This window comes from Hydra vulgaris, chromosome 03 (assembly GCF_038396675.1).
Source record: "Hydra vulgaris chromosome 03, alternate assembly HydraT2T_AEP".
Lineage (NCBI taxonomy): Eukaryota > Metazoa > Cnidaria > Hydrozoa > Anthoathecata > Hydridae > Hydra > Hydra vulgaris.
In genome coordinates, this window is record NC_088922.1 from 61,091,936 (window position 1) to 61,114,173 (window position 22,238).

The following is a 22,238-nucleotide window of genomic DNA, read 5'->3' on the forward strand; positions in this document are numbered from 1 at the left end:
GCAATAAATTTTAATCCGCAACTTACATCATGATTTATAACAAATGTCGCTCTTGATACTTTCATTTTGTTGAAATGTTTCTCATCAAGATGATCTGATGCAAGTTTATAAGCAAACTTCAAATCCATTCCTTCTTGATAGTCTACAAGCTTGTTAAGGTGTTTTGAATCTATAATTGGTGATTGAAGTTTATACTTTTCTTGAATCTTAGCCGTTATTATGAAATGTTTATTACATAAAAAAGATGTTCTTATATTCTTTAATAAATGTGGCACATCTGTTAAAAAATCAATAGTACGATTTGGATCACATGGGTGTTTAATTGAACTAGAAATAATGCCACTTTTAGTACAATATTAGTACAATACAATATTAGTACTTTTAGTGCTAATATTAAAAGATTTCCACATTGCCTGGTTGATGGCACCCATATCAGAAGTAACACTAATAATTTTTAATCCTATTTCTTCAGTACAATTTATTATAGATAGGACAATGTTTTTTAAAACACCCCCATTAACAGAACTTCCAGTATAATAATATGCAACAGTTTGTTTCCACTTTGTAGATATTCATCCAAGCATAAAAACTAAAGCATGGTTAGCTTGACCATAATGTTCAGGTAATGTAACAAATCCATAATAAGAGCTTGTAGATGTGTCATAGTCAACACTTTCAGTTATAGACATTTCATCTAAAATTAAAATACATTCTTTTTCGTGAATTTTCATAACATCAACTTTAGTTTTCATAAAGTCAAAGACTTCTGTCAAAATGCCACTTTGGAATTTTAGACTTTATAATCTTCGTTGTAGGGTACGTAATGATGGATATGGTAAATTTAAACGAAGTAAGTTTTCATAACCACTTTGACCACATGTAAATTTGAGTTCTAATGCTTCATTTATAGTATCATTTGACCATTTAATGAATTTCGTATTTTTTCTACTAAGGGATAAAATTTGATCTTCTTTAAATATTGTTTTGAGAACACTAAATTTATCTCTCTTTTTAAAATTATGCTTTTGAATAGCATTTATTCTTGCTTTAGATTTTAAAATGTTTATCTTTTTCGTTTGAATAATTACTTTTTTGTTCAATTTCTCCAATTTTACATTTAAATCTTGTATAAGTGAATTTTTATCAACGTCAGTAGCAAAAAGTGATTTAGATACTTCATTGTTATTTACTTCAATCAAAATATTTTCCACGACTTCTTCACTTTCTATACAACTATTTTTCATTTTTTTTGGTATTGGAAAGCGCTTGACCGGATTTTTTCGCTTTTGTTTCGGACTAACGTGGTTAAAGATAGTAGGAATGGCATTAAGTTTGAATTTACTTGATCCATCTTCTCTGGTCTTTTCCCATTGATCAGCATCAAAATGTGCCTAAATAAAAAAATTGAACGAACATTTTGTATTTTTATTGATTCTACAATAAATTATTCTTAGGATGAATTACATAATATTTTGTTATGCTTACTTCACATAAAAAGCTTGTGTTTGTAGGTATCCAGTTAAGTCGTTTAACTTTAGAAGTCCAAATACTATTTGGACTTCTAAACAGAGGGCTATTTGAAATAGCCCTCTGTTTTTCATTTCTCGGGTCTGTTATTATTTCTCATTAAAAATCCTTTCTCGGGTCTGTTATGGCAGGCTACTGCAGCACAACCAGGCATACTTTTACCTTTTAGGTCAAATATTAGAAAAAGTTTTGTTGTAGTTTTTACTCTCAGTTAGTTTTTTTTGGCAAAAACATGGCGTTTAAAATTAAAAAAATCATACAACCAATCAAAAACGATCACACGTATGTCCGCTCTCTGCGTATATAGGCTCTCTAGTGTTAGTAGTAGTGCCATATTAAGCGCGTTTGACATGAACTCTTGGACCGCTCTCTGCGTATATAGGCTCTCTAGTGTTAGTAGTAGTGCCATATTAAGCGCGTTTGACAGGAACTCTTGGCAACCATTAAAGCCAAGGTAATGGCGAGAGAGAGTCGCGTCACTTTTTTTTTTATAACAAAAGGTAAACGGAATTGTAAGCAAATATCTAACTTATGTAAACTTCAACTTATGTAATGTTAAAACAAATTTCATATATATAAATATACATATATGCATATATATATATACATATATATATATATATATATATATATATATATATATATATATATATATATATATATATATATATATATATATATATATATATATATATATATATATATATATATATATATATATATATATATATATATAATTACGTTATCTTCTTAGTTCCGCCATGTGCATATCGTTACGTACAAACGTCTGCAAGTCTTAAACGTCTTTTTTTTTACCTTAATGCAATTTTTCAGAATGAATTTTTATGCTAAAAAAATATTGAAGTAAATAAGGAATAGATATAAAAATAGTCGGTTTGGTATCGACCCGTATTTTACAGGTCCGAAAAGATAGGATATATATAAGAAGAAAAAAAAGTATAGAAAAGGTTGGTGTGGAACAGATCTAGAAAGACCCGTTTTTTTACGAGTTCGTTATACAGTGTTCGGGCGCACATCTCTACTAAGTTCTATTGCTTTAAAACGCAATTTAGTTTTTTTATATTTTTATATTTATTATATGTTATGTAATTTCGATGATTTTTCTATCGGCGTTGTAATAGTCATAAGAGTCATAAGTCCTTGTATTTCTTTTGACTATGGTGTGGTGATATTCTAGGGTAATGCGATATTCTATTGCAAACCACCCTGAACGATCTTTTATTTTTGCATTTGTATATCTTAAGCTTAAAATATAAAAACTAAGAATATGTTATAAGATTTTCTTATAATAAGAATATCTTATAAGAAATTCTTATTTACTCAAAATAAGACTTATTTCCACATTTAAAAAAATATTAGCATGTGTGAAAATAGAAAAGAGTTACATAGTTGTTTAAAACAGAGTGTTATTTCTCCTTTATATTTATTTTTATGATAATAAGACTGCTGTTTTTATAATGTTTAATACTTTTTTTTATAAATATATTATTTGCCACTTGTAATATGTATTTATATATGTGATAAATACAATGATAAATTAATAAAAAACAATATATATAATCAGTTCATTAATAAATGAAATTATTTAAAATCAGCTAATAATAAACAAAAATTTTGTATTACATGTGAAGATTTTTTTTTCTGTTAAGAAAAAATGTATAAATCTCAATTGAAATTACTTGCCACAGTAGCTTCAGCTGCTGAGACTCTTTCATTAAAGCAAGTTACAACTGGAAGCAAATTAAAACACACAAAGATGGTTGGTAAGCTAATAAATGTGTATATCTTATAAATAGTGTTTATTATGTTAGAAATAATATTGATAGTATTTTTTAAAGCAATAATATACATATAAAAGGTACATTAATGATTTTAGTATAATGTAAATTTTCTAATGCTACAAAGTGGCAAAAGTTGTATACAAACCTATCTGGTTTATTAATCTGATGCTTAACTTGGAAACCTTTCTGGTTTCCTAGTTAAGCATCATTGGAACCTCCCTAGTTAATTGGTAGATAAATTTTTTATACATATTTTCAAGACTTTTTATTTTCAAAACTATTAAGAATTTAAGGACCACAAGAATTTATAGGACTTTTATTACAAGAAAAAGAATTTAAGGACTACAAGAAGTTTATAGACTTTTATTTTACTTTTCAAGAATTTTTAACTATTAAAGTCTAACTCTCCCAGCGCCATAAAGCTTTCATGGCGCTGGGAAAAGTTTTGAAAATTCAGAAAATTAGTCAATACCTAGATAATTCAGGGAGGTTATTTTGAAAATATATATACTCAGGGAAAAAACAAGCATTACTTTTTAGTTTTATTTTCAGCCTTAAGCTATTTTTCAATATTCAAAATTTGATTTTTATTGGAAGTTCCTGACTACACTGGTATTATTACTTTTATAATATATAGTAATTATAATTTTTTTACTCAAGCGTCAACACTTGCTTAAAAATTTAAAAAACAAATGTAGCATTTCACTAATTTTGTTTTTGAGTTTGTTATTTAACATTTATTTTTTATTAAATAACATTTGTATTTAAAGATATGAAAATATTTAAAGATATTATATTTTAAATAATATTTAATATTTAAATTATGAAATAAAAAATATTTAAAGATATGAAAAGAAACCAGCTTAAACATTCTGATCGCAATTTTTGTGAACACATGCAAAGTTTTTTTAAATTAAAGTTTTTTCACTAGATTTAGATGCAGTTATCTTATTTTAATGCTCATAATAAAAGTATGAGCATTTTTTTAATTAGGGCAAATGTTTTTTTTCTTCTTTTAATTCTTTAAATTAAATTTATTTATTTTAAAAATAATTGTTAAAGAATATGTTTTTAATAAAAATTAATAAGGTAATTTTCTTACTATATTATACAATAAAATTTTTGTTTTGCATTTTAAATTAATTTAAAACTTAGAATTAAGATAAAACATTTGTTTTTCCATTTTTATTTTTATTATTTTATTTGGGGTTAATAAAACGTTTTTTTACCTTTTTTTGTTTTAGTCATTTTTATTTAGAAATTGAATAAAAAGTTTGTTTTGCCTTTTTTATTTTAACTGAAATAGCAAATTAAAATTACATTTTAAAATCATGTGCGCCAAGCTAAAAATATTTAGAGTAAATTAATAATAGTGAAAAATGTAGGCAGAGAAGAATGTAGTTTCTCAATAAATTTTAGGGCTTATAGTAATGTTTGTTAGAAAAAAAAAAAAAAAATCTCCTACTTTTCATATGCCTATACATGGTGTACAACGTATACCATGCTAATAGATAAAAAAAAGTGACCATTATTCAAATGAAAATTTACAATATTTTTGAAATTTTCCTGTATTAAACTAAGTGTAAAATGAAAATTTTTTGCTTCTTTTCTTTGATGATAAAAAAAAATTAGCACACCCTATTTCAATGGGACTTTTTTGTTATATATGATTGTGATTCAGGCAGGAATGGAAACTTTTATTCCTTCTTGTCGGTTCCAAGTCAAACCTTATTCTACTCCATGGTTTTCACCTTCTTTTGCAGCTGCTAAATCTAATTATAACCTTTTTTTTTTATCTTTTTCAAAAGAACAACTCTCTTAACAACAAGCAGCTGTTAACTATTGCAAGATATTGATGTAAAAAGATGCTGACTGATGCTAAGCTCCATTTTTCTCAGTTCACTAAATCTTGTATCTTATCTCAGAAGTTAGGCTCTACAGGCTTTTGGAAAATCTTCGTTAGCATCACTAATAAGGGTAGGTAAATGTTAGCATTCCATTTCTTATTTATGATACTGATCTAATTACATCTCCCAAGGATAAGGCAGAACTGTTTGCAAAGAACTTTTCCTTAAATTCAACTTTTGGATCTTATGGCCATTCTCTTCCTTTCATTCCAATTAAACAGGTTAACCCATTGTTTGACATTCAAATCACTACAGCTTCCGTTCCTAAAGTCATACCTCAATTAAACCCTTCTGCAGGTTGTGGTCCAGTAACATTCCTGTCATAGTCTTACAAAATTGTACTCCAGAACTCTCTATAACTCTCTCAAAACTATTTAATAAGTTTTGATTGAGTCTTGTTTTCCTGCCTGCTGGAAAATGGCATCTGTTGTTACAATTTTCAACATTTCCAGTGAACATTCCAATCCCTCCAATTATTGTCCGATCAGTCTTCTTTCTGTTATTTGGTCTTTGAATCTTTGATAAATCTCCATCTACATCTAATGCACAATTTTATTGTGCATTAGATGTAGATGGTAAGGCTAGGGTTATTTCTTTTGACATATCTAAAGCTTTCAACAAAGTTTGGTATGCTGGTCTTCTCCACAAGCTAGCTTCATATGGTGTATTTGGGAAAGTGTTTGAGATTATCAAATCGTTTTTTTCCAACCGCTATATTAAAGTCATCCTCAAAATTAGGGTTAGCATTCGGCAATGTCAACCTAACTGCTGATCTCAATGTGTTTAAGGTTGTCAAAAAATTGTTGACCTCGTTTCAATATTTTATAGTAAGACCTTTGTATTGAATTATGTTTTGTCGACCTGATGCCAACCTATAAAAGATTGTGGTCAGCAAATTATTGCTGACCTCATTTTTCCTAATTTTGAGGGATGAAATTTTAACTCCAACAAAACTCAGTTGTTTATTGCAAACAACTATCACAATAATATCAACATTTCTATATTAATGAGTGGTAACCCTCTTACACAGTCCTCTTCTTTACTTCTTCTTGGATTATTGTTTACTACTGACCTGTCATGGAAACCATGTATGCAATTGATTCTTAAATTAGCATCCACTAAGGTTGCTTCTCTTTATCATGCTCACCATTTTCTTACTCCTGATTCTATACTGTCTCTACAAATCTCTTATTCATCCCTGTATGGAATACTGTTGTCATTTTGGGCTGGTTCTTCTAATAATGCTCTTTCTTTTATAGACAGGGTCTAAAAACCCATTGTAAACAAAAATGGACCCACTCTATCTGCTAAACTTGAGCCTTTTTCCCATCGTCGTAAGTTGCATCTCATTCTCTTTTGTAAAAATACTATCATGATCGCTGTTCAAAGAAGCTATCATCTCTAGTTCCATTAAATATAATCATTCTTGCTTGACTCATCATTCAGCAAAGTCTTATTCTTTTACTGTATCTGCCCCTGCATGCTCTAAAAACCACTATTTGTCTAGTTTTTCCCCCTGCCTTTCAACTCTTTGGAACTCTCTCCCATCTTCATGTCATTCTGACTCATACAACCTTCAACTTATCGAGACTTCTGTCAACCTTTTCCTTGCTCTATAACTCTATTCTTTTTTTCTAATAATTCCCAACTTAATAGTAGTTGCTTGTTTTTGTTTACAACTTTACAGCAGTAAATTTACTGGTAAATTTACTGCTAAGTTTTATTATTATTAAATTTAGACTTGTTGAGGTTGGCCTATAAAAAATTCAGATCAGCAAAATATTGCTTTCTTGCCCCATTCTAAAGATTTTGTTGATTTAGAAATCTCATTTTAGCACATTTTAAATTTCATTTAAAATTGTTTTTCAGAAATATCTTTTAATGAGCTTTAAAATTAATATATAAAGATATCATTAGATACTATTACACAAAATTGTGTAATATTCAATTAACTTTGTTTTTCAATCACTTTTTTAACTAGTTTGCATTGATAATAAAATTATTTAGTAGTTATTGCCAAAATGTGTTAAGATTTTTTTTAAAGCTTTTTATAATTTTTTTAAGGATACTGGTTATTGGGTTGTTCTGGCACAGTTGCAGGCGCAGTTGTTTTGGGTGGTATTACTCGTCTAACTCGATCTGGTCTGTCAATGACTGATTGGCATTTAATAAGAGATATGAAACCTCCTCGTTCTCATGAAGAGTGGCTTGCAGAGTTTGAGCGCTACAAAAATTTTCCAGAATTTAAACTGTATGAATATCTAAATGATGATGTTGATGATGATGATGATGATGATGATGATGATGATGATGATGATGATGATGATGATGATGATGATGATGATGATGATGATGATGATGATGATGATGATCATAATAATTAGGAGCATAATGTATTTAAGTTTTTGAAAATTTCAACAAAGTTACTCTTGAGAATCATTTGAAGCTTTTTAGAAAAGGAACAGATTTTTTTGAAAAATTAGAAGGGTGTGTAGCACCTTAATCATAATGATGCTGCTGCTGATGATGATTTTTTTTTTTAGAGCTAGAAGTGATATGACACTAAGCGAATTTAAATCAATTTTCCATATGGAATGGATTCACAGGATGTATGGCAGAGGTGTTGGACTGGCATTTTATTTACCTGCTATGTATTTTTGGTATAAAGGTTACTTTGGTAAAGCAATGAAAACAAGGGTATTGATTTACGGAGGTCTCATATTATCACAAGTATGCTTTTATATTTGTTATTTACCTCTTTTTTTTGACAATTAATGTTCTGTTTAATTTTTGTTGCCTCCCACCACTTTAACATTGATGGTTTAAATTCTCTCCTGTCTTAAGTTTTTTTTAATTTATAAAATTCACAGTTTTTAAATTCTTCTGTCAACAGCTTTTAAAATCTCTTTTTTATTTTCTGTTATCTCCCAACTTAATCATAGTGGAGGATATAAGCGTAAAATAGTTCAAGTTGTGATACCAGCATGAAAATTGACAAAATTGTTGTCAACAACCAAAAAAATGAATAGAGAAAAGGACTCTGTTTATAAATGTTTTTGGTTTCGAGTTGTTGAGTCTTCAATTTTTAAACTAAAAACTGGTCTTGAAGAACTTTATCTTATAATGAGTGATTCGTAAATCTTTGCTAAACTTTAATTTTAAGCTACTTTACTAGCTTTATTCTAGTAAATATTAATTATTAAATAAAAATAAACTTTAGTTATTGTAAATTAAAGGCCATGGTTGGGTATTTTATGAAGTTTATATTTTACTTTCACCATATGACTTTGTAACTCATTTAAATTGAATTCTCTCACAACAAAAAAAAAATATACATCTGATCAATTGATGCTTTGTTTTTGTAGACCATTCAAAAAGTTTTCAATTGGACGGGCTTGAGGAACATTTAGAGGATTATCCTTTGGAACAAATTTGACATTATTAGTAATTAAGATAAAACTTTCTTTTCTTCATTTTTTTTTATGTAAGAAATAAAATCTAAAAAAAATCTAAAAAATTTAGAATAAGTTGCTATTACTTCAAGATATAGACATAAAAAAATATCGGCAAAGACTTATGAATCACCTGATAGTGTAAAATCAGTTTTAAATAACAATGGAAACAATGCTTGTGGTCATACTGTAAACGTTTTACAACACAGTTCTTTATTTTTTTAGGTAAGTGTAAGTAAACAAGAAAAATGTTTGTTATCACTATGATGGGTTGAAATTTTACATGCTTTTGAAATCCATGATTTCAAAAGTATGTAAAGTTCCAAAATCAATTTGAAATTGATTTTGGAACTTTAAATGCTTTTGAAATCATGGAATATGAGAACAATGTATTTTATATGTAAAATTTTAAAATTTTTTTTTAATTTGCTGACTCTCCACTCAACATTGCAAAAACTAATGAGGAGTAAGCATAACTACACTCACACACAAGAAAAAGTTATGTTAGCATCATTATAAAAAGAATTCATAACAATTGATTAAGTGGTTTTTGAGAAAACTTAATTTAAAATCATCCAAATTTCAACCGATCATGATGATAATAATTAGTAAATGTATCTTTTGTGATAAGTAACTTTCCTGTATGTATGAGTCACACATTATTTTTTCAGTTTATCAAGACTTATTATAATTTACTTATAAATTTGCTGGGTTTTTTTGTTTGTTTTTTTTTAATTTTTAACCATTTCCAAACTTTTGCCAACTTTATAAAGCTAGCTATTTTAATTTGTTTTTACTGTTATTTCGCTATGTTTATGTAAAATAAGTGAAACCTATAAAAATCCATATAAAACAAAATTACAAAAATAACGATAGAAGTTAATAATAAATTGTAATGTCTCAGAATAGCTGTAAATGAAAAATAAAAAAGTTGTTAATGCTGCAATAAAGCATGAGATAAAAAAAAAAAAAGAAGTGGAAGCCACTTTCAAAATAAATTACTAACACATTTAAAAAAAAAGCAATAATAATATTTTAATAAAGTAATGATAGTAGTTGTAAAAAAAAAAAAACATAAAAAAAAGATATTCAAATTACAATTTATTAAAATGTCTTCAAAACAATTTGAAAATCGGAAAAAAATCTTGCACATTCATGAAGAAAATCCATCATGGAACTACAAATAAGTTACAAAAGCTATTAGAATTCCTATATCTACTGTCAGAAAGGGTATATCCTATATCTACTGTCAGAAAGGGTATATCCTATATCTACTGTCAGAAAGGAAAACAATATAAGAAGACTTGATCCATCCAACAAGCTAAAGGATCAGGAAGAAAAAAAAGTTTTTAACAATAAATCAGTGGTAAATAAGATTTGTTCATTTAAAGAAATTCAGGCTTGTCTAACAGAGAAAGAGCTGAAAAGTACCAAGTTTCTAATTTTTTGGTAAGGAAAGTAAAGAAATACTACAATTAGTCTTTCCTAGCAATTAAATACCCAAATCATTCTGATAAACAAAATTCTACGGCCAAAACAGAAGCATGAAAGCTTTACACCCAAGTTTTGACAAAATAGAGTGGCTGCATTTTAATGGACCACAAGACTTACATAAAATGTGACTTTAGTCAACTTCCAAACTTCGTTTGTGGAAGGGTAAGCAACAAGTATAAATACAAACTTGTGGACAAATATGGAAATAAATTGCTTTTATGGCAAGCAATTTATAGTTGTGGAAAAAAGAGTAGAGCTTTTGTGGCATCATTAACTTTGACATCAGAAATTTATATTCAAGAGTGCCTTCAAAAGCGACTTTTACCATTCATTCAACCACATGCTAGATCTTGTTTCTTTTGGCCTGACTTTGCTTTGTGCCACTACGCTAAAAAAACTTTAGAGTGGTATAAATTGAGAAAGGTTAATTTTGTACAAAAAAGGCTCAATCCACTAAATTGCCCTCAATTCTGGCCCGTCGAAAAATATTGGGATATTGGCAAAGAATATTTGCGTAATGTAGGCAAAACTGATAATTCAGTACAAAAAATGCTGAAGGCAGGGTTAAACATAAGCGAGAAAATGACAATAACAATTGTGCCGAAATTAATGGTCACCATCACCAGTTATGTTTGAAACTAAAAGTATTTTTATACTCTTTAATTTCTTAACTTTAAATAAAAATTAAATAAATTTGTAAAAAACAGTTATTTAAATATTTTTAAAAAGATTTTCCTTTCTCATTTTTTTCGATCTCATGCTTTAGGTTATGAATTACCAACAACAACAAGTAATACAATAAAGTGGCATAAATGTTTCATATGTCAATATGAAACATTTATGCCACTTGAAGAGCAATCATCAATCAATAGTGTCATTATTAATCTTTTTAAATCAAAAAAACAGCAAAGAAATGCTGGGTATATGACATTACTTAGTAACCTCAAGAAGTTCAAAGATTCAAAGAGGTTTGACTATATAACAAAATATTTTTTTTTAAATACATCTTATTTTTGACATAGGATAAGTGAGTTAATTTATCAGATAAAGGCTGATATTGTCTTCTTATGTATAAATCATGTTCTGCTGTCGTACTTTCTCAATTGTTGAAGCAAATTTTCTTTTTGTTACTCTTAAACTAAATTTAATCAAACTTTGTTTAAAGCAACTCTATCTCTATTACATTTTTATATTATATGAGTGGAGAGTATTTATCTCAAAGAATCTAATGAGCAATATTTTGCTGAAAGTTCAGGTTTATCTTATACAGGTAGTTTGCTGGTTTAACTTCCTGACTGTAATGCGAAGATTTGCTGCAATAACTTTGCAACAATATGTTAAATCACAAAAAATATTACACAAATTTTGATAACTATCAACACCAGAGAGTGCCTAAACAAAGAAAGACATTAGATGTAACAGAAGAAATATCAATCCCAAGCCATGGTACAAAATCAAAGTTTCAGGCCAACAACTATCAAGAAAATTGTTTTTTATGTGAGAAAATGGATAATAAAAATCTAGCTCAAGTAATAACTATTGAACTAGATAAAAAGGTTTGCAGCTGTGCTGAAATTTTATCAGATGCTAAGTTATGCAAAGCTTAGTGAAGATGATTTCGTAGCTACTAAAAGACTAAAAAATAAAACAAAAACTAAAAATAAAATAAACTCCTAAAGAACATTCTATATAATATGCAATTATATATATGTATATATATATGTATATATGTGTATATATATATATATATATATATATATATATATATATATATATATATATATATCCAACAAACAATGAATTTCCACCAATTTGAAAACTTAAATGCTTCTAGTGACTTGAGAGAATGGTCACACAGCTGCAGTTAAAGTTTTACAAAACAAATCAAAAGGAGAAAAAACAGTGCAAATTTATTGGGCTGCAAGCAACCACTAATAGTGGGGTAAATAAGAGTAAATATTCAGTAAAATATTTCAAATTGTGATACCGGCTTGAAACTTTCAGGAAATATTCTAAATTTCAATTTGTCAGGAAATTTGAACTTCAATCAAAGGCAATCATAGATAAGCAGAAAACAAAAAAATATTTCTGTTTTGTTGCCAATCATTAATGAATTGATTAACCCAACATTTATGGTAAGACAAACTTTTAACATAGTTTAAAGGGTTTTTGCAAAAATCAACCTAGATCAAGTCCCCATATTAACTGCTGAAAAAACCATGCAATATGCAGTAGGTAAACAAGTTCAGTGGCTCTACCTGTGCTACTGAACTTGCTTACCATATGATGCCCATAACTAAAGCTGTTTTAACAATTTCTGGACAAGCTGAATACATGCTATGGAGTTACATGCTATGTAGTTGCATGCTATGGAGTTATATGATTTAGAATTACATGCTATGGAGTTACATACTATGGAGTTACATGCTATGGAATTACTGCTATGAAGTTACATGCTATGGAGTTACATGCAATAGTCTTGTTACTTATTAAGAGTTTCAGTATAAGAAATTTTAATATGTTTTTTGTTATTAGAGCATTTTGCAGGTAATCTATGTTTATATAGTTGTAAAAAGGCATTTACTGTAGATTTGTTAGCTGCTAACTTCAAAAATTATATTCTTATAGGCTGCTTTTTTGTGCAATTTTAGAAAATATGTTGTTTTATTATATTATTTAGCTTGTGATCTTCAAATACTAGAGTTATTTCTCCTGATGCAGTTTGAGCACTACTTGATTCTACTTTATGATAAGACAAGTTCCACTACTGATCTTGTCATATGCTGCAGAATGTTCTTAGAAAGTTCACTAAAAAATCACGACAGTAAAAAGTTACCACCTACAAAAGACGCACTCTTTCAGTATTTAAAAAGAGCTGTGTTTCAAGGAAGGTACATATTTTTTTTAACATTTACATGAAATTATTAGTTCATTCTAAAAATTCTATTGAATCAAATATTTGAAAATTGTATTTTCATATAATTATTCATTTAGTTTCATATGGAAACAATACTTGCTGCCACAACAGATTTTACCTGATGCTACTAAATGGGGTTGGAAAAAAAGCAAATAATGCAATGACTCCTTTGTAGAAGACTCTACTTGAGACATCAAAATTATGTGTAGAGTTAATAAATTGTGGGTGCAAGATTAGTTGCAGAATGCAATGCAAATGTAATAAAATGAATAAATCTTATTTTTATTAACTTATTACCAAATTTTGAGAAAAATTTGTTTCATTTCATTGAAATATATACAAATACAACTTTGTTTTATGCTTTTAATCTTATTTTAGTAATGTTGTATAGTTGTTTATTTGAAGTTGTTTCTTCTTTAAATTCTGCTCTTAATGCAACCTTAGATCATCGGTTTATAAGATTAAATAATTTTATAAGATTAAAAAATATTTTTAGAACAGGATCTTTTAATTTTGAATTCCTTTAATTCATAGACAATTTCCTGAAAGTTTCAAGCTGTTATCACAATTTAAAATATTTTACTGAATATTTACTCTTATTTCCCTTACTATTAGTGGTTGCTTGCAGGCTTGTTGGGAATAAAATTGTTTTTGTTTTTTAATTTTTTCTTCTAAAGTCAATTAATTCTACTAGTCACAGTAATACGTAAAGTGCATTGCTGCTGTTGAAGATTTATTTTTATTAGATTTATTATTAAATACAAATTTGCACTGATCTATAATAATTTATATATGATCTTAAAAATTTATATATAAACAGATAATATCAAGTAAAAAATAAAATGAGATTATTGTAATTAACCTAAAATGTTTATGATGCATTTTTTTTTTTTTTGTACTAGGGGCTGCTAGGTTGGTATATGGTAAAAAGTGGTTTGAAAGAAGAAACTGCTGCTAATACTGATTCTCCTCGTGTGAGTCAGTACAGGCTTGCAGCTCATCTAGGATTAGCTTTTGTTGTTTATTCTGGACTATTATGGCAAGCTTTGTCTCATATACTAAAAGAAAATGCTGTTAGTATAAAGTTTATTTAATAACATTATTTGTTAGATAAAATGTTATTTCATTTTTTTGTATAGCCTGTTTATATAGATAGGATATGTAATGTCTCACAGCAGAGCTATTAAAACCTCACACAAAAGTTTCCTCAAGAAAAAAAATTAATGGTATAATAAAAAGTGATCTATTTGTTTTATTACAAATTTTAGGGTTATAGCTTTAAGAGAGAATAATTTTAAAATTACTTATACAAAGTATTGTAGCATAAAAACATTACTTGCAATATAACATTGTATACTGAATGACTTTTTCCACTATGGATATTCTAATTATGTAGCAATCTTCACTCTTCTGCAGATTTAGGTACTTTTAGGTTATTAAGTACAGACCTAAATTTAGAGACAAAAAGGATTTTGAAAATACCTTTTTTGCTTTGATAGATTTTTATCATTGTGAAATAGATTTTTCAAGGCAAAGTAATCTTTATGATGAAAAGTCTATGTTATAGATCTCATATATGCATTATATGCATAAAACACATAAACCTAATTTTGATTACAATATTTTTAGATAACATGCACTCCACAAATTTCAAGAATCAAGAAGTTTGCTCACACGTCTATGACCCTCACCTTCCTAACTGCTGTGTCAGGTATTTGTTATTTGTCATTATTATAACTTTAAAAAATATTTTTCTTTGAAAACACCATTGACAATTACTTACTTCCTCCACACCCAGTCACTCAAGATTTATAAAACAAGTAATCGCATTTTGTGGTTTTCAGAGACAAAATGGCTGTAACAATAACAAAGAGATTTTGTTTTAAAACAATTGAAAGAATGGAACTGTTTAATTGATGTCAGCTTAGTTTTTAGTAAAATATTTATTGTCATTTGCAATGTGTTTTTTCTGAAACATACAAAGATATGCAAACAACTTATTAATGAGTTTAAGTATATAAGTGTTATTTCGAGGCATTGGTAGGAATACAAAAGAATTTCTTGTAAATAATAAGTCTTAGGGAAACTTCCTTTCTAATGCATCCCATTCAAAATGTACGCTAGAAATCTTATTTTCTTACTACTGCTCAAAAACGTTACACGAATAGTTAATGAGTTTAAAACTCATACTTTTGTTTTGAGTGATTTGTTTTAATATTATTGAAGTTCACATCTCTTGTAACTCCCAAGCCTGTCATCTTTAAATTTAAAGTAAACTTTGATGCAGATTTTCTAGTAAGATCGCTTTGATTGTTTATAGCGCAGATTTTTTTTGGTATCATTTTTGAAATTATGTTGGAATTGTTTTTGAAATTGTTTTTTAGATTGTTTTGAAATTGTTTATAAACTACTTTTAACTTAAAAATAAGTCAAGAACCATTAATGAACTAAAACACGGATGTTGAATGTTTGCCTATGAATGCCTAACTATTTTTAAATTTGTGCAAAAGTAACTGGAAATGTGCATAACTTGATATAACTTTTAAATGAAAAGTCCAATTTCTTTCAAATTTTCACTGGAATGTCAAAAAATTGATTACAATTTCAAAACAAATGAATTTTTACTAAATCTAAGCAATCTGATCTTAAAAGTTCATTTTATTCCAATATGCGCGTGCTAAAGTATCCGTGCTGAACTAAAATAATAAAATTCCAATACTTTTGTCGTCGTTTGAGGTCTGCAAAACTATTTGGAAGGCGTCCCATAAAGAAAGCTTTTATTTCTATAAAGAATCGAAAAGCATGCTTGAGATTTGCTAATGAACATTTGAATTAGTCAAGAGAACAATGGTTGAAGGTAGTTTTTAGTGATGAATCTAAGTTTATGTTATTTGGATCTGATGGTATTAGATATGTTCTTCGACCAAAAGACCAAAGAAACGATCCTGAATACCAACTGCCAACAGTAAAGCACAGAGGTGGAAACGTTATGGTCTGCGGTTGCTTCAATAGAGATTGTGTTGGTCCTATCCATTTAATTAATGGCATAATGGACAAAAATATGTACATAGATAGTATGCAGTAATCAATGCTAAGGGTTTCCCGACAAAGTATTAAAGGAAATTTACTTTAAATTACAACAATATTAATTTAAAAAATGTTTTTAAAAAAATCTACTTCAAGTATTTTTTTCTGCCTGGATACTTTTGCACACGCAAAATTTGAATTTTTAAATTTCAATAAAATGAACTATTAAGATTAGGTTGCTTAGATTTAGTAAAAATTCATTTGTTTTTAGAATTGTAATGAATTCTTTGACATTCCTGTGAAAATTTGAAAGAAATTGGACTTTTCATTCAAAAGTAATGTCAAGTTATGCGCTTGTCCAGTTACCTTGTCACGCTACTGTAATTAGTTAATTAACTCACAAAAATAGTTATTAAAATCATTATTTGTAACTTATTGTTATCGTAACTTGTAAACTAATCTCATATTTAAACCAAAATGTTGTAATGCATTTTATTTAATATAATTAATGAATTATAGCGTAAAAATATTACGAGTTTTATTCTGACGACGTGCTCAGTCACATTCAATAGACTTTAATTGCTACATTTGTACTTTGTAACCTCAGATCTAGGTCTGAGTCAGAATTCTAATCACTTTGCCACAACTGAGTGGAAATATTTATGCCTAATCAACCTAGTGTCAGTTTTTTTCTAAAGAAAGTGAAACGCTTAACTAATTAGAACTCAAATTTTTATCATGTTCTTCTAAAAAAATCCTAAATAATGACAACCATAGTCTAAACATAATTCAGCAACTATCTATCAGTGTACACCAAAGATTTTGTGTATTGTATATGCTGTGATTTGCCTCTTATATTCTTTAAAAGCAATGTCTGCTATAGCACTGTACGTTTTTGAATAATTTATATGCTAGAGGGTTTGCCATACGCAGCATTATTCAATGTGTTTGTGCTTATACTGGTTTAAAGTTACGTAACTGGTGGCTAAACAAGTTTAAATTAATAAACTTAATAAGGGTTTTAAAGAATTAAGAAGTTAATAAGGGTTATAGAAGTTAATAAGGGTTAGTTAGGAAACGTTCATATAAAATTATCTATGGCATAAAGTTAAAAAAATCCCAGAGACCCAACAGTTTTTATGACGGGCAGGACTTGTGGTAAAAGTAGGGACTCCTGGACTCCGAATAAAAGTTTTTAGAGCATGCAGGGGCAGATATAATAAAAGAATGAGACTTTGCTGTATGCAAGTCAAACGAGATTGAGTTTCAGTTGATGGAACTAGATATGATAGCTCCTTTGAGCAGCGACCATGATTTGTAGAAAAGAGAAAGAGATGCAACTTGACAACGATGAGAAAGAGGCTTAGCAGATAAAGCGGGTCCAACTACGTTTACAGTTCGTTTTTGAACCTTGTCTAGAAGGGAAAGATCATTAGAAGAACCAGCCCAAATATGACAACAGTATTTCATACATGGACGAACAAGAGATTTGTTGAGGTAGAGAATGGAATCAGGAGAAAGAAAATAGTGAGCATGATAGAGAGAAGCAACCTAAGCAGATGCTAATTTAGCAATCCATTGTGTATATGGTTTCCATGAAAGATCAGTAGTAAACAATAATCCAACAAGACATAAAGAAGAGAACTCAGTGAGATGGTTATCATCAAACAGATGATAACCGTCTCACTGAGTTCTCTTCCTTATGTACTGATCAGATTTAAGATCGGCTGCCTGTTCTAAGTGATCAAAAAGAGAAGACTTTTTGTCAAAACAGGAGTATAAAGTTGAGTTTTCAGCAAAAAGAGCTACTTTAGATGTAAGATTGTCAAAAAGATTATTAATGTAGAAACAAAACAGGAACAAGCAGAGAACCTTAAGAGTTAAAAAAGGAAGTACGAGGTGAAAGATGTAAAAAGATTATTGCATGGTTAAAATCACTTAAAGGAGAAAAAGGAGAAACTGAACATAAGCTAGGATCGGAGACCAGACATGAATCAAGGAGTGAAAGTAAATGATTAGGGTTGTCAGGAAAACAAGTCACAAAGTTAACTATCTGAGTAAGAGATTGAGAAATGCAGAGGTTATAGGCTTAATTGCCAGCAGGGTCAGTGACATTGTAGCCAAGCCATTCAGTGTGATGAGCATTAAAGTCACCAATAACAACAATATTGGCAGAAGGGATGGTCAATTTGATCAAAAATCTAAAAGAGTGCAGTTTGGGGGGAAAGTGATAAAGAGCTAAGAGAAAAAAGAGATAGTGAAAAGGTGCTTAGCAGAAAAATATAAAAGAATGGTCAAAAGTTTCTAACTTGATTTCACAACAATTAGGTGAATTAATACATATGTATACCTCCAAGCCAAGCATGTGACTATATGAGTGCAATCGAAAGATTGTACCCATCAACACTGAAATCAGAAGAAAGGAATAGCAGAATTTAAATTAGTCTCACTAAGAGGAAGCAAGTCTGGTGAATTTGCAAGAGGTAAGATTCAGCTGATGGAAGGTTGCTTTGCAGACCACAAATATTAGTAAAAGTTATATTAAAACAGTTAGGTAATGGTTGGGTTACTTTTGGCATGATTTAATTTTTAAGAGAACTTGACTCATTTATAGATAAAGCACCGCCTCCTAAGTAAGGAACTGTGCAATTGTCTCAGTCCTGTTAATTAGCCCTTATTCATAACATAGGGCTCCTTATGTGGTCTCGACAATGCTCACCAAAAGCATTAACAGGGACACCATCCATGCACAACATGGCGCTATTAATACTCTGATATTTTGCAGCTGATCCAGCATTTATCATCCTAGGCAAGAAACATTGTAACATAGGTTTACATCTACGCCAGCCTAATAGATAAAGAAGGGGTTCAAGGCTGGTTTGCAGAATTATTCTGCTTAAAGTCTTTGTCTTAGAGGCCTCCTACAAGATGAATATTTTCGTCAAGACACTATCTCTAGCCTTAAATCAAACAAGAGCCCCATTGCAGGAGAATTTTAGCTGGATGCAGTTAGCATCTTCCCAAGATGATTATTTTATTGAGGCACCATCTAGCCTTTACTCAACCAAGAGCCCCGAGTCAGGGGATTTTTAAGTGGGAGTTTATTTCTCCTAGCCTTTGCCTAAAAAACACACTCTAAAAGGCAACAGGGAATGAGACAGGTAGTACTGGGTTACATAGTACCTGTAGCAGGGCGATCATCATGATCCTGAACCTGATCTGATCTGGGTAATTTAGCTTAATCAACCTACTCATTAAGCTTTTAAATATAGCTATTTCCTTTTTTTGATGTTGTGGTTTCAACTGAATCAAAGCATGGTAACCAAGCTTTTAAGGCAAAACAGATGAAGAGGAACTTATGAAAACCCTAAGTGCCAAGCGTCTTTTCTGTGAGGAGTTGAAAATTTGTTAATGGCACTGTTGAGCATGGGGTAGCTCTTGTGCAAACAGGTAATAGACTGTTGATAAAGGATAAAGAACAACTGTATTTTATAATGCAAGTAATTTTTAAACATCAATAGTTATATCTAGAATTTTGCAAAAAAACTCTTACCCAATCATAGTTTTCATTGATTTATGTTATACGAACTGACTATACCATGAGCAGGCTAATGTTATTAGGAAAGTTGTCTAATGACTAAGCTGTTGCAAAAGTACAAGTATAATTAAAGCTTCATAAGCTCACATACAAACCTACCAAAATATTTATCAACAGCATTTTTTTTTTTTAAATAGATCATCAGCATTTTAAAAAAAAATCCTGGTGACCTATTTTTTTTAAATCACAGCATATTTTTAAACTTATAATCTGCAGTTGTTAATCATATACCAGTTCTTTTAGGTTTTATTAAATTGAAATCACAGATTTAACTTGTAAAGAAAGAATTGCAAATTCTAGAATATTTATTCTAGTATGTTATCCAAAAGTGGTGTTTCAATTTTTAAAGGGTTGTTTTTTAGGTAGTTTTTAAAGTTTTGAGATAGAAATAAAACAAACATTAATAACAAATCTAAATATTAAACTATTGTTGAAAATAAACTAAATTAAAAAATAAATGCTCTCTGTGATTTTTTTCAACAACAACTGTTCTAAGGATAATAGTTTTGTTATATATGGCGTTCTTGTTTTGCGATAATTAAATGTGAACATGTATTTTTAGGAGCCTTTGTTGCTGGTTTGGATGGTGGTTTAGTTTATAATTCTTTTCCAAAATTTGCTGATCAATGGATACCTGATGACTTATCAACAATAAAGCCATGGTGGAAAAACATGTTTGAAAATCCGACAACGGCTCAGTTTAATCACAGAGTCTTAGTAATTTTTTTTTTTTAAATTTACTTATAGTAATTTGTATTTATATATTTTTTCTTTTCGTTTAATAATGATATTTACTTTTAATAATTTTCTTCCAATGATAAAAATAACGATTTAACTTTATTTATGCAGGCTATTACAACACTTTCAAGCATTCTTGTTACATTTGCCTTAGCTACACCTGTAGGCTTACCACGCAGAACTAAAATAGCAATGAATTGCTTTCTTGGTGTTGGTTGTGCTCAGGTAAATAGATTTTTGATTTACTAATTTAAGTATGCAAATAATTATTGGTATCTACTAACTTTATAATACTAGAATTAGTAATTTCTCATTACTTTTTGTTGAAGTAAATAGTATGTTAAGTAAATAGTTGTAGTTGAAATAAACAGCTTTATTATTATAACTCGTCACCGCTTTTTAATTTTAGGTTGGACTTGGTATTGCTACCCTGCTAATGTATGTGCCAATGCATTTGGCGGCTACTCACCAATTTGGATCTCTTACATTACTTTCTATGGCAATTTGGTTTAACCATGAATTAAAATCCGCTAAAGTTCCAAAATAACCAAAAAACAAACGTAGTTACGAAGGTAACATCCGAAGTAACCGAATATTAAGAGGAGTAGTTGTTATTGTAACGTACCGAATGCCATGCAAAGAAATTATCGTAACGTAATCGGTTTAAATCGATCATCGTTTACGGTTAATATGATTCTCTTCCAAAACTTGTAGCAATTTGTTTTCATACCTCAAAGCGTATACACTTTCGGCGAGAGTATTTTTACACGATTCTAAAAGTGTATTCTTATAAATTTGCAAAAATATTCTTTAAAAGCTCGTCCCAATATATCATTATTTTATGTCGTCGTTGGCTTGTTTTTTGACACGAGAAACACCAATATTAACCGAAAGCCGCAAAGAAATGTTTAGCTAAAGAAGTTTCTTATTTTAAAAAAAAAAAGTTTTAATGAGTAAAACTTGTTTACCTGATGTTTTTCTTTCTGTTTCTTACTTTTACTTTAGATTTTAGTCGATGTTTTTTTCTTATTACCCAGGTCTCAAATAAGTTCTTTATAAACATTGAAATAATAAACGCAATAAAGGTTTTTGTTAAATCCCGTTGACGAGATCAAACTCTTAAAAGCTAGTATTCACATGCAAGCATGTCTAATAAGCCATAGTTTATCGGTAATTTGTATCGTCGCTATCAGCTGTTGATATTAGAATTAAATTGATACTTGCTCCAATGGCTGATATATGAAGTAATAAAAAATGAACTGGAAAGTTACATGTATTTATTAGTACGTCTAATAAACTTTGAGATTTTTATACTCATGCCAAACCATTGTTATATCTTTTTAAATTTTATATGCAATTAGGCCCAAAAACAAATAGGAACTCAAAAATGATCTCGGAAAATACAAGTTTTAGCAGTATACTTTTATTTTTTAAATAATATTTTAAATATTAGCAAAGATTTCCCGAAATCTATAGGATAGCTTTATGTATGATCTCATTTAGATTTTCATTTCATGGGTCATTCTTTGGAGAAAAAGTGTGAAGTGTACTATTCAAATAATCCAAACGAATTTTTTGATTAGAAATAAATGAACATTCTGTTATAAATATAAATCTTACATACCAAATGAACATTCTGTTATAAATATTCTGTTATAAATCTTGTTTTTTTTATTTTTAATTTTTCTCTTTAGGGAAGAAGAAATTAAATTTGATGACCGTGCTTTTTTTGACTCCTTTCTGTATGACAGTTTTTCGCACATGATTAATAAAAAT

The 22,238-nt window shown here is 28.9% G+C and overlaps 2 protein-coding genes across 2 annotated transcripts; one reads left to right on the plus strand and one right to left on the minus strand.

Moving 5' to 3' along the window:
- Positions 1 to 672: 672 nt before the first annotated feature.
- Positions 673 to 1,612, minus strand: LOC136078321 (uncharacterized). The gene is made up of 2 exons (XM_065793905.1): positions 1,486 to 1,612; positions 673 to 1,391 (listed from the first exon to the last, which is right to left on the minus strand). Exon 2 carries the CDS (start codon positions 1,242 to 1,244, stop codon positions 798 to 800), a length of 447 nt encoding a protein of 148 aa, XP_065649977.1. The 5' UTR covers positions 1,245 to 1,391; positions 1,486 to 1,612; the 3' UTR covers positions 673 to 797.
- Positions 1,613 to 3,142: 1,530 nt separating this feature from the next.
- Positions 3,143 to 21,289, plus strand: LOC100207442 (heme A synthase COX15). Its single transcript, XM_065793906.1, has 8 exons — positions 3,143 to 3,311; positions 7,301 to 7,487; positions 7,780 to 7,966; positions 14,002 to 14,172; positions 14,729 to 14,810; positions 20,287 to 20,441; positions 20,574 to 20,687; positions 20,872 to 21,289. The coding sequence occupies exons 1-8, from the start codon at positions 3,203 to 3,205 to the stop codon at positions 21,007 to 21,009; spliced, it is 1,143 nt and encodes a 380-aa protein (XP_065649978.1). The 5' UTR covers positions 3,143 to 3,202; the 3' UTR covers positions 21,010 to 21,289.
- The last annotated feature ends 949 nt before the right edge of the window (positions 21,290 to 22,238 follow it).

Bases quoted from the DNA above. Each gene is read 5' to 3' on its own strand.
- LOC136078321 (XM_065793905.1), bottom strand. From the start codon at position 1,244: ATGAAAAATAGTTGTATAGAAAGTGAAGAAGTCGTGGAAAATATTTTG.
- LOC100207442 (XM_065793906.1), top strand. From the start codon at position 3,203: ATGTATAAATCTCAATTGAAATTACTTGCCACAGTAGCTTCAGCTGCT. The intron at 7,967-14,001 runs GTATGCTTTTAT...TTTTTGTACTAG, and splicing joins GAGGTCTCATATTATCACAA to GGGCTGCTAGGTTGGTATAT. The intron at 14,811-20,286 runs GTATTTGTTATT...ATGTATTTTTAG, and splicing joins CTTCCTAACTGCTGTGTCAG to GAGCCTTTGTTGCTGGTTTG.